At 37.3% G+C, this 13,627-nt stretch overlaps 1 protein-coding gene and 1 long non-coding RNA gene across 2 annotated transcripts in view; both read right to left on the bottom strand.

Moving 5' to 3' along the window:
* Positions 1-5,987, bottom strand: part of LOC127867480 (uncharacterized) — a 7,490-nt gene extending 1,503 nt beyond the window's left edge. Inside the window, exons 1-5 of the mRNA XM_052408685.1 lie at positions 5,975-5,987; positions 5,616-5,758; positions 4,114-4,297; positions 3,033-3,185; positions 868-995 (exon numbers count right to left, since the gene is read on the bottom strand). Of these exons, the coding sequence (XP_052264645.1) occupies positions 868-995; positions 3,033-3,185; positions 4,114-4,297; positions 5,616-5,758; positions 5,975-5,987 (621 nt within the window). The remainder of the gene's footprint in view (positions 1-867; positions 996-3,032; positions 3,186-4,113; positions 4,298-5,615; positions 5,759-5,974) is intronic.
* A 160-nt stretch (positions 5,988-6,147) lies between these two features.
* Positions 6,148-9,456, bottom strand: LOC127876937 (uncharacterized). The gene is made up of 3 exons (XR_008048161.1): positions 9,326-9,456; positions 8,445-8,627; positions 6,148-6,261 (listed from the first exon to the last, which is right to left on the bottom strand). It is a non-coding gene; the product is annotated as an uncharacterized LOC127876937 (long non-coding RNA).
* Positions 9,457-13,627: the final 4,171 nt, after the last annotated feature.

The raw sequence follows: 13,627 nt of genomic DNA, 5'->3' as shown, positions 1-13,627 counted from the left end.
GCATAAACCCTAAATGCAACACATGATCACGCTCTGGGAAATCCACTTAACGCATGTCCGTAGAGTGTCGTACAAGGCTAATCAAGGAAGACCCCTTCCGCCTTTATTGTAATCTTCTTTAAAATGCCGTCTCTTTCTGAGCAAAATTCCAGTTTGGGGCGAAAATGTAGTGCCCGATTAGCATGTGCGGACGGCAAGGCTTATATGTGACGAAACTTTACGCACATGCATTAAATCACATTTTCCTAGATCTCGGCTCAAACATAAAACTTAGCGGATGACCTACAGCTCCACTAAGGAAATCGGCGGGTAGTAAAGTCAAGATATAAAGCGAATTTCAATATGAACGCAAAACATTTTACTGATATGGCTGAATAGTGAGCGTCATTTAAAAAATAATTAATGTAATAAAGGTATAAGACGCCAAAAAATAACTGTCTTGGCATGGACGTAGTCGTCTTGACTATCACGTGATTACCTGCTCTGTTATGTGGCTAAACATGAATCATAGTTTCATTTTATTGAGGCCTGAGAAACAACTAGGTCCTGTTAATTTAAAATATAGCTCCCCTCCTGACAGTGTTGCGCATGAATGTTTGTAAATCTTCATAACATGTTAAGGGACTATCATATTTCAGCTGGAGAAAACATGCTCAGCAATGTAAGATATTTGTATTGTATTTTTGAAGATTTCGCGGAGAAAAAACAATATTTTTTAAAATGTTCAAATGGCATAACTTCACTAAATTTTAACCAATTTTCAAATATGTTTTCAGTTTTGTAATTCTTATGTAATTCTCTTAAATTTTATACAAACAATCAATGGATACTCAATTTTGTTTTCGATACCACAACAGCGTTACGTACCTTATCAAGGACTGGCTGGGTGAACGTTGAACTGACGGCGGTTACGGCATTTGTGCAATCAACGTTCATGACGTACGGACTGACAGCTGCAGCCAACGTCACTCCTGCTTTCACGCGGATACTGAAAGCTGAAAAGAAAAGTGGTTTTATTTCATTTTTATTACAGACATTGTTTGTGAATATTATACGCATCATATATTAGTTATCACGAATTTAACGAACTGTTTGAATCTGTGTTGAAAACGTTTGGCTTATATTTCAGTAGGAAAAGAGAGCATAATATTGCATACTGACAAGGCAATCCAAGCCAACTTTATATCACTAGACAAATGATTATAGAAAACACAAAAACGGCGGCTCTGAATCGACGTTTCTGTTAATTAGCAATTACTGTAAAATCAGTATTAAAGGTCATATTCCGATTTTATAACAAAACCTTTAATAAGCATCGATATTCTAAACCGATTGGAATCATCAAGAGCAATGGCAAAATTATTATGCTACTAAAAAAAACGAAAATCTTGTTTTTCGTAAACCGCTCGGGTATTTGCCATCTTTTTTGATAGAGGACGGTCATTTTTTACACAATGCGCATGCCAAGGAAAACTCATGAATTATCGTTGATTTCGTGGTTTGGTTACGAATATATTCCACAGTCCGACTTATGTTTTTGTTTGGAAATTAAAAATCCGCTCATTTTCATGTCGTTTTTTATACCACAAGAAATTAATGCCGACAAACTAGAATTAGTTAACACTGTTAATAAAAAGCGATTAAAAGGTGGGGGGTAATTGTGAAACCATGTACCAGGGCTAGTTGCGGCTACCAATTAAAAAAGGTGGATTCCGGCGCTCGTGTGGAGCACGTGACAACGTCGTCGCTGTCGGTGACGTTGAACGTATGGATGGTCGCCGCGGCCGCCTGCAAACCATCGTTGATGGAAGTTCCGGTTAGAGGGTAGTAATGTTATCACTGGGGGCTGTAGTTAAACAATGAACTGTAATTTAAATGGGCAATACGTATATGAGCCTTGCTCTGGGAAAACAGGGTTTAAAGCATCCGCGTCAATTGTCGTCACATGTTAGCCTGTGCTGTCCGCACTGACATATCATAGACGATAACATAAATTCTCTTCTTCACGAGAATTGTGTTTATGCAGTAAGTAGCGTCCCTGTTTAGCCTTTGCGAACTGCATAGTCTAATCTGGGTGAACACTTCACGCACAAGCCCAGTTTTCTAGAACGATGCATATAATTAATAGAAGGGAAAGTGGACATCCTTGTGAAATTCCTTTTTTTACGTTAAAATATATCTTCTGACCAAATGACGATTGCTTGCTAGTCATGACTTTTTTTTGATGATTATGAAAGATAATATGGTTATTGTTAATATAGATTTATTTAATGATTTTTTTCAAAGTGGCGAAATAAAGATTTAAATAAAAAATGAAAAAAAAATGAAAAAATCATTTATTCAAAAAGTTAGTTTTCATAATATTCAAACAGGCAAGATATATCTCCCAACTTAATTAAAATAGTTAACGTATATGCTTGTTTATTGGTACAAAAATTACAAAGCGTTTAAATCGCTGTTAGTCGAAGCAAAACAATGTGTCACCGACATATGGTTTAAACTACGTAATAGTTTCACAAGCATTCGTTGTTCAGAAGTACAGTCAGTTTTTCCTTTATGTTCGATCCTCACGGCACGATCTTATTTTATCTTTTCTTTGTTTTTATGTTTTTAAAAAGTCCCATATCTTATAGTTTTGTTACTTATTCAATTTAATTATATTTTACGTTAATACGAAAATCTGTCAAGAAGTACATTAAAAATCTGAACAGAAATTTCATACCTATTAATTCGTGCCTTTTACTTTTAATTTCTTAATGCATGTCGCTGATACTGTGCTCCGAAACGTTTCCGAAATTGCTCCTTTTACAAACCTACATCGGTCCAACTTAATTATATTTTCAAAAACATGAATTGTGTCCTTGACCTTTGACCTTGACACGTCACGTCTGTTATGTTAATTTAAAATCCATTTATGTTAAATTACGTAGCGCCCATGAAAGTGTTGTTGTTGTTTTTATAGAGTTGGTATTGAAAGGTATGCATTAATAGATATACATACGAAAAAATTGCTGATTCAAACAGTTCCATACAAACCTCGTTGACAATATTGACGTTAAACGTTCCCGTGATATCATTCGCGACGTATCCGTCAGTATATTTTATCGTCAAAGGCAACGGAACGGTCTGGTCGTTGAAGTCGATAGATGCTTGAGTTACGGTGCTTTTGATCCAATCTTCAAACTCTGTTAAACAAATATATGACGTCATACTATACACATATATGACATGACTCATAATGTACCAAAAAATAACGTCAAGCTGATCCACACTATTCACATATATGACGTTAACATGACTCATACTGAATACATACATGATGTCATATTGTACACATATATTACGTAATATTGTACACTAATGACGTCATACTGCATTGTTAGACATAGCAAAAGAAGAAACTGTCAGATTAGATGGCCGTTTACAAGAAAATTTGAAAAGACTCAGTTGCGGCCGCGATTTAACCAAGCTTGGGATATTCGTGAGGAAACAATTACATATTATATAAAACGTTATCTGTGAAATGTCACGAATGTCGATGTTTAATTTGAAAGAATTGCCAGAATCAAAGCTCTGCTCTTTTACTAAAATGTGGTCGGGGATCGAACCCGGTACCGCGTCGCTATAAAAGCTAGCTCATAATGCAAGGCAGTATAAGTTCTTCTTATACCGAACCCTGCTAAATTAAAATTGAAGGAGATATGTTTTATAATCTCACAAACTAATGCAAAAGAAATGCGATTAAAAGATGAATGAACGGACGGGTCGACGATGATACTTCTATTGGTTCAATTGCTTTGTCGGCTCAGTTACAATTAAGAAGTACCCCGTGTACTCTTAAGTACTCTTAAGTTCACTTAACTGTACCCCGTGTACAAAAATACGCTTAAAGGCACCCGGTCATACCCCTAGGTACTTTCTTACTTAGTATGTATTTCCGTACCACGGGTACTTTGCAGTATACTTATGAACATCCGGGTACTTTTAAGTACATATAGTTCCTGAACCGATGAACCGACAATGACCAATTGAACATTACTAAATGTACCCTTGTGGTGGTTCATGAGCCTTAAAATTGTAGGCATTCACACTATTGATCAATGATTACTCTACCAGGTTGTTGAGGATTCGCCGGTGACGTCACTTTCCTGACCTCATATGCAGAGGCTACGGGTGACGTCACAGAGCAAGTTGTATCAGGGTCTGTAGTTGTGAATTTCCCGAGCAACGTCTGTGTGACAGTGGCGTCAGAGATGCTCGCAGAACTTCCGGGCATGCCGGAGACAAAAGTCGGCGGCTAAAGTGAAATACCAATGCAGTGGTAAACATAAACGTAATACATTATTGCGTGATAGAACGCTTCATTCATGATATAACAAAAGTCGGCGGCTAAAGTGAAATAGGTAACAGTTCACTTGTAAATAAACCCTTTGTTTGCGGGGGGGTGGGGGTTGGGGGTAACATAAAATTGCCTAACGTATTAATACAGGCTGGCTGTGTGAACGTGTGATTGACGGTGTTGACGCTGTCTGTTCAATCCACGTTGATGACGTGAGGTCCATAGGCGGCCGCTAACGTCGCCCCCGCTTTAACGCGGATATTGAACGCTGAAAACAAGCATAATTCGTCGGTCGGTTAAAAAAAATAACTCGCCGAAATAAGTAATTATGAGCATTTGTTTGTTTACTGACTACTTGAGGAAAGGAGATTCTTACTGTAGCGGAGGGAGAAAGAAACTCGTGAAATGGTATACTTTAGACTCTTGCTTGGTGAAATATGACCAGCCCTCTATCAAAAACGGGGCTTTTATGGAATTAAAAAAATAATATTTAAGCTGAAAGTATCGTGGCTAATTAATCTATGCGAACTGCACAGGCTAATCAGAGAAGACAATTTACGCACATGCATTAAGCTCCGTTTTCCCAGAGCACGGCTCTTGAAGAGTTTAAGACAATTGGATCCTATCTAGATCTGACGAGAAAATTACTCCAGAAAACCAGATTTTAACTTGCAATCGTAACACGAGATTATGCGGTATTGACTTATAATTCATTTCAAATGTGTTTTACATATAAAGTAAAATTCATTTCTGTTTAGCCACTTTTGCAACATTGAAATTCGACGACAGACAACCTGGGCTAGTGGCGAGTACCACTTCAAAACGGGCGTTTTGCGGCGCTCTCACGGAGCAGTTTACGGCGTCATCGCTGTCTGTCACGCTGAACGTGTGGAGGATTGTGGCGACCGTCTGCAAACCGTCGTTGATAGCCGTTCCGATCGCCGGAAGTACTGATATCACCGGAGGCTAAAGTCGCCAAGAGAAAAAAATGTGTAAAACCCGGCAAACCCCGTTGACTCTGCAACCTGTTACTGCATGTGCGTAAAGTGCAGTCTGCACAGGCTAATCAGGGACGACAATTTTCCACATAATGAAGATTTTCGCGAAGAAGAGACTTCCGTTCAACGAAATGAAATCCACAAAAGCGGAAAGAGTCGTCCCTGAGTAGTATATGCGGATTGCACTGGCGAATATCCTTATGGGATGACACTTTACGCAGATGCACTGAACCCATAAAAACATCCAACATTGCATTTTAAAACAGTTCCATACAAACCTCGTCGACAATATTGACGTTGAACGTTCCCGTGATGGCGGTGTTTCCATCCGTACACGTGATCGTCAACGGCAACGGAACCGCCTGGTCATTGAAGTCTATAGACGCTTGTGTTACGGCGGCACTGACCCACACTTGGAACTCTAGAATAAGACATGTTTAAAGGTAAAAAAATATATTGGTTGTTTAAAATTTATTTAAAATGGTGTGGTCTTTAAGGATCTTGTTCACGATGTCATACTTTTACAACAAAGCGTAACCTAAACTTTTTGAGTTAGGGAGGCGGATGTACACTCGACACGCTTCACTTGGTGACCGACGAACTTACAGTCGGAGTAAGATCGAATGCATGCGCTTACTCGCATACACCATTGAGACTTCTGTATCGAGCTTTTATCAAGCGTGCTCCACAAAATGACTTATTATTGAGAAGACTTAATCCGTTATTAAAAGACGCCATACCCGGCTTTTGAAGATCTGCCGGTGACGTCACGGATCTGATCTCATACACTGACGTCAGCGATGACGTATTACTGCATGTCGTGTCGGGATCGGTAACGGTGAAGACACCGAGTGACGTCGCGGTGACGGTCGAGTCGGAAATAGACGGAGATGTGCCGGGAATTCCCGTAACGAACGTCGGAGGCTATACAAAATATAAAATACCATGATTTTTTTGTTACAGTAAAGACCTGTATTTTATTAGTAAAATCCGTGCAATATGTGATTATATAGATGGATGTTAAGCGTTCTACATAAAAACACAGTTAATGAAATATGAGGAGTATTTTAAAATGAATTGCTCAACTTTAAAAAATGAATTGCTAAAGTCAATGGTTAATATAAAACACGTATAGCATTAGTTTTCAAAATCTGAACTGTTAACTGAATGACATATAAATAAATAGATGATCAATAGTAGAAGTAGTATTTGTAGTTGTTGTTGTTGTTGTCGGTGTTGTCGTTGTTGTTATTGTTTTTGTTCTTGTATACAATTGATCAATTATAGTGTTCGATGTCTTTGACGTTCAATTCTTGACCAGTTGTGGAAGTCAATTTGACAAATGAAAAGCGACCGGCAATTTTCACTATACATTTTTCTGTCAGAAAGAAACTCTATGTTAAATTCCAAAAGATTGAATGTGTATACACGAAATACCGTGTCACCTAACAGAACAGGTGAAAAGATGTTTGTGTACAATAGTACCGCTGTGAACAAAATCAGCTTGAATGTGCAACATCGTTTGCTTAAAAAAACAAGGATATGTTCAAAACCCATCAACACTCAAAATCAACGAATATTTCTTACAATATTTCGAAAAATAAAGTTAACACAAAAAAATTAATGTTACATATAGCAATATCCTAAATTGCGAAATATGTGGTCGTTCTCATGATTACGACGCTGCCCGGAGCCAGTATCGAGTTCGCTGGTAAATATTCGGATATCGTGGCGTGAAATTAAATGGAAATGGAATCTTTTGTCGCAAAAAAAGTAATAACGAGCATTTTGTATCTCATTAAATCTATGTTACCATACCATATATAGCGTTGAAAATTTCGCTATTGCTATAAGGAACACTGATTTCGTATGGGTTAACTTTATTTTACGAAATATTTTGCGAAATATTCGTTGAGTTTGAGTATTTATGTTACTGTAAAAAAAGGACATGTTAATTTTCAATTTTTGAGAAAAAAATGTTCTTGAAAATACAGATGATTAAAATCACGTATGTATTAATTTTTTGTCTAAAATATCAGGCTTTTAAAAAACAATATCACAATATAACGAATATGAAGATGTCACAGATTCGGATGGACAATATTTTTGTGAGCACTATAATATTGCGAGACAAATGAAGTACAATGATTATTATTTGTGATACATTAACCCATTTATGCGTAGTGGACTCTCCCATCCTTCCAAATTGGATCAATTTATTTCCAAAATTAGGGATGTCTAGTATATTTATTTCTATATTTAGAATAGGTCTTACAAAAAAACATTTAAGCAAACAGCGCAGACCCTGATGAGACGCCGCATCATGCGGCGTTTCATCTGGGTCAATGCTGTTTGCCAAGGCATTTTTTTCTAGACGTTAGGCATAAATGGGTTAATGTTCGTTGATTTTGTGGGTTTACCGATCCACGAATTTAACACAAAAACTTCGGAAAATGACCGACTTAATTTCAACATTTCTTCCTAAATTGAAAATCCACAAATTGACCTGCGTACGAAAATGTATTTTTAGGCAACAAAATATCATGGCCACAAATATAAAGAGGATAAAGATCAAGTTTATCACGCGAGGCTTTGAACCATGTTAGCGCGAGGCGTGCCGAGCGCTACCATGGTTCGAGCCGAGCATGATAAACTTGATATTTATTCAAAACTCACATAGTATTCTATTTATTCTATTATTTCATCCCCTTTTCCATTAATAATTATAAAACATCGCATTTTATGACGATTTTATCTTTCCGTAATTGACAAAAACGTATTCTCCATTTTTTGGAAAATCCCAAATCTGATCTAAAAATAGCGATAGTATAAAGCTTAAGTTTATAAGATCGTTGTTATAGTATCGATTTTCATCTGGTTATAGAATTAAAATGATTTCGAAGTACCTTCTCAAGTAAGGGAGCAGTAAACGTTCTTTGAACAGTTAACTGCGTGATTGAGAACCCACGAAGTCCACGAAAATTAGAGTAGACCGTATAATATGGACTTCGCAGTACTTCACAGATTAACGTGTCCAAGGAAAAGACATTTTTAAAAACAAAAAATCACGAAATTAATTCCGACAAATAAAATGGTTTGTATGGTACCTTATCAAGTAAGGGAACCGTGAACGTTTCGGTTATGATATTCGCCGGCGATCTGTCATCAACGCACTGAACGTTAACGAGGAGAGGTGACGTCGCCGCGTCCAACTTCACGCCGGCTTTCACCCAGATGGCAAATGTCGGCGCCGTGCCGGGAACCACGTTGAAGAAGCTGTCCTGTGGCGCCTGTGGCGTAAGGAGGCGATACCTGTACCTTTACACCTATTTATTGCTGCTCGAATGCATCGAGAATCTAAAGGTTATTCAAACTCTATCGAGTCCGATTCCTGGTTAGATCCAGTACTTGGTGTCTTTGGGAGGATATAATGAGAACTCCCACATTGGGGATCGCACATATGAACGCCCTGTCGCTAGGCGGACACCATATCTATAACACCACGGCATTCTCACATAGAGGATGATTGGATGTTTATTGGTTTCGGTTGGTAATCGATGTTAATGCACAATAAATAAGAAAGCTTCTAATTTGCACACATTACTGCGCCAATTGTGAAAATACCGGTATTTATTTTTATGCAGTCATGAGTTGAACAAAAGAACACTATATCAACAAGTTTACTTTAAAGTTAATGCTTTTTCAAAGTTTTCTTACTGTCAAGTTCTTTTCCCATTTGCTTTTTTGTACTGGTATTTACATGTTTAGTCTCAATAGCAAAAGCTTTTTGTTGAAGTTTACATGTAAAAAAACACTTAAAAAACAAACAGCCCGTGGGCTTTTTTTCATTGTTTGTGTACTTGATGGGTGTATAAAAAGTAATAGTAATTAAACAATTTACATACAAAATCTATAGTTGATATTTCCAGAATTTTACGATTATACTCAATATAACGATTATTATATAGTAATCCCAGAAATAACTTACCTAAATTGAGCAAGTTATGAAACTCTGGTCGTTGGCGTCCGTGACGCTGAACGTGCGAAGTGACGCCCCGTCAGCAATCCGTCGGCACGCGCCGGCGACAGCGTAGCGGGAAGTCCGGTAAAAACCGGTTTCTAAAGCAATATGTAGGTTTATTGTGATCTTCTTATAAATCTGGAAACTTCATTACCTGTTTGAAGCAATAGCGAAAACAGAAGAGTAACACATGACGTTCTAAAAATATGCAGGACCGCGACGTCAAACCATAGAATCATTTCTTTACAGGTTTTTAATAGAGAACGAATTTCACCTTCCAAGCTTCTGTGACATTTACATTTGACGTTTTTGCCTTAAAAATTAAGGGCGTCATATGTAACCAGCCTACCCATTTTGATTATCGTAAGTCCAAGCGTTCTCTTGATATCGAAGGGAAAAGATATTGATTAGGGACCGACCGACCAACTTTGAATCATCAGGCGATTTATTGCATAAATTTATCTTACGGACGATTCCGGAAATAGTCCATGTATCACGATTGTTGAGATCTATCTAACCGAGGAATCCGGACAAAATCGATGTATCACTATTGCGACCGACCGACGTACTTTTCGAACAGTGGAATACCAATTACAACGGAATGAGTGCTAGAATGTATATTGAGAAAAATTATGACAGTGCAAAACACATGTTTTTTGTCAATAGTTTAATCGCTAAACGTTCACATCGACTTCAGTAAACAGTATTTACTAAATAATAAACGATAAACGATTAACTTATTCGAAAACATGTTTTAACACATGATTAAATCGTTTTTCAGTTATTCATTTTTATTATGCTTACGTCATCGGCTATATTGATGGTCCTTCATGACGTCACAGTGTTGATAGCATCAGTGCACGTGACGGTGATCGTTTAACTCGTAGCAGAGTCTTAATCAAGCAGGGCAATCGTCTTGACGTCGAACCCTTTAAAAAAAGCACCTAATTAACCATGATGGCTTAGCAAAAGGTGTCACCGATATTTAAACCATTTTAGCATCTCTTTGACACTCGCATTAACAAAAATTCATCCACCTTCTCCTCCTCATCATCAACATCCACCTCCTCCTCCTCCTCCTACTCATCATCATCATCATCATCACTATAACATCATCATCATAAGCAGCAGCTGCAGCAGTATACTGATAATTATATTCCTACTCCTCATCAACAAAACCACTATAACAATCATCATGACCATATTAATGGATTCACCACTATCACAATCATCATCATCATTAAAATAACGTCACTAAACTTTCGTATTACCGTCACCAACCTAACGTAACGACGTCTGCACTTTAACGTAATGACGTCACCAAACTTACGTTGAGCTCCGGTAGCGGTATCCACCTTGGTGATGCCAAACTTTGCACTCTCCGGCGCGTTGATGGAACAGGAAATAGCGTCATCCTGGTCGGTAACGGTGAACTGATGTACGGAAGTGCCCACTGGCGATAGGTCACCCATCGGACCGGAAGTACCGGCAAAATTGGTTAGAACGGGGGCCTTTAATGAAGATTTACGTTTTTTTTTCAATTTGAAAGTAAAGCATATGCCATATCTTAAGAATTATTTTAATATAGAGAGGTAAAAAACAACTTGTGTAATGTATCCCATGATGTAGGCTATAATATCTAAGTCTACGCCCTTACAAACGGAATATATAGCTTATATCTATGTCCATAGTGTTTTCGCTCAGTTATATCCATTATTATTTTATTTTTGGAATCACTTTCACAACTTTAGAAAATCGTCAAATATATAAAAAGTTAGTTTTTTCAATGTTGTCCATGCAATATCAGGCCATATTTTCTTAAAACAAACGCTTTTCTTCATTATACCGTTTGCTTCACATCGGGAACTAAAATACACAACTTCTATGTCTGGAATCGAACGTCTCCTGTACCGCAATCCTCACGCCCCCCCCCCCGCCCCGCCCCGCCCTCCCCTTTCGCCCGCCACGCTTTGGCGATCCACAAATGTGAATTATTTCATATATCTCTCATTGCATTGACCAAATGCAACCGTCCATAGCTTAGGGATGTATTGGACGCTGCTTTCCGGACACATCAACGGACCGACAGACCGAGCTACTCCGAAACACTGCGTTCATGCGGTCTTCCGATTGCGGTGCTCATGTAGGAGAGAATACCGGTGAATTCGATAAAGAAATGAGCCGCGCTGGGGTAAAACGGGTCTTAATGCATGTGCGTTAAGAGTCGCACCAGATTTATCTGTCTAGTCTGCAGAGGCTGATCAGGGACGACACTTTCCGCTTTAACAGGATTTGTTGATAAAAAAGAGAATTTTTTTAAAGCCTCTATAACGTTCAAAATCAAAGACAATTTCATAAAGTATTTCGTAAAATAAAGTTAACACCTAAGCAATCAGTGTTCCTTATAGCGATAGCCACAATTTCAACGCTAGATGTCATACGATAACATATATTTTTGTAGATAAAAAAATGCTCGTTTTTATTTATTTGTGACACAATTAATTCCATTTTAATTTCCCGCAAATATATCTATTCATACGAAACACGAATACTAAAATGGTACCATGTTAGTGTTAATGTGTCGTATGAATACATATCGTTGCGGGAACCTAAAATGGAATTAAATATGCAAAACAATAATAAAAACGAGCATTTTGTGTCTACAAACATCTATTTTACCAGACCACATCTGGCGTTGAAATTTCGGCAATTGCCATTAGGAACACTGATTTTTAATTGTTCAACTTTATTTTACGAAATATTGTACGAAATTTTCGTTGATTTTGAGTAGTAATGGGGCTTTAAAAGTAAAATGCCGTACAAGCGGACTGCAGAGGCTTATCTCAGTCGACACTGTACGCACTTCCATTAAGCCCCGTTTTCCCAGAGCGCCGCTTAAATGTACACGTACCGCGTCCGAAATGCCCACCTTGTAACTGCTGGTGATTTGGTCCGTCCCGTCACTGCACGTGATCGTCATGGATTCTACAGCGGTGACGTCATGATTCAGCGTACTCGCTGACCCCGCCTTCAGCCAAAGTTCGTAGGCTGCAGATAAAACAAATTGCAAACTTTAACTAGTTGACAATAATACTGCAAGAACAAAAAATATAGATTATTGAATACAATCAGAGTAATGTAATAAAAACGAAAAGTATATGAAAATTATATATAAATATAATAAGAAATAACACATATGTAACAAAAAAATGAAGAAAATATAAATAATTCACTTAACATATTCAAATAAGTGCAAAAGTACATTTTTTAAAAATAAGTTCAAAAAATGAAAACAGTGAAAACATAGTCAGCCTAAATGTTTAAAGAAAATAAAAATAAAACTCACTATATGTATCAGTATGAACTATCCAAAGAGTTTGTTTATTGTTGGTCAGATGACTCGTTTAGAGAAAATAGAGCGTAATTCTTGTTCATTAAAAATAATCACATAGCAGCCTGTGCAGTCCGCACAGGCTTATTAGGGATGACACTTTCCGCCCTAATGGAAAGTTTCGTTTATAAGCATTTCCGAAACGAAACCCCAGTGCAGGCGGGGCGTACTTTTTTTAATTTTTTTTCTTAGATTTGTGAATAATACGAACCTGATCCAACCGTTTTGATTTCAAACTTGGTGTTATCGACTGTGCACGTAATTGGGTTCGTGTCCGTGACGTCAAATGCATAGAGAGACCTAGCCGTTGTCGTGGCGTCACTGATCGGGGTCGGGTGAACGGTCAGAAGAGAAACCGGAACAAACACCGGGGCCTAGAGAGTAGAGGTCAATTAATTCAGAAAAATTCACTCATTAAGTAGTTGCATTACATAAACTCAATCAGAAACCAAAAACGTTTTATATAATTTTTGAATCACTTTATTTATAGACTTCTTAAACCGCTAACAAAATGCTAAGTAGAAGATGTCTGATACTTAAACATCTTAAGAGCAATTTATTAAATAAATACATATATATGAGTATTGTCAAGTTGTTTAAGTAAATAATCGTTCACATTTGCCAAAATACTATAATTAGGTATACTTGTACTTATAATATGAAATCTTCAAATTGTATTAGATTTTGAATGTATGGCTTTCAATTAAATCAAACATATGTGATATATATTTTCCTGTAGTTTATAGAGAAAAATATGCAATATTATTACTTATTTAGAACAGAAAAAAACTTCTAATGAGACAATAAATGAATTCTTTCATTATCTTTTACTATCAAATGACGGATGTATTATTCCCGCGAAGGTCTTAAGTTTAAAC

This window comes from Dreissena polymorpha, chromosome 1, assembly GCF_020536995.1.
Source record: "Dreissena polymorpha isolate Duluth1 chromosome 1, UMN_Dpol_1.0, whole genome shotgun sequence".
Taxonomy (NCBI): Eukaryota; Metazoa; Mollusca; class Bivalvia; order Myida; family Dreissenidae; genus Dreissena; species Dreissena polymorpha.
The sequence above is the reverse complement of the archived record's forward strand: the minus strand, read 5'-3'. Positions and strand labels throughout refer to the sequence as shown.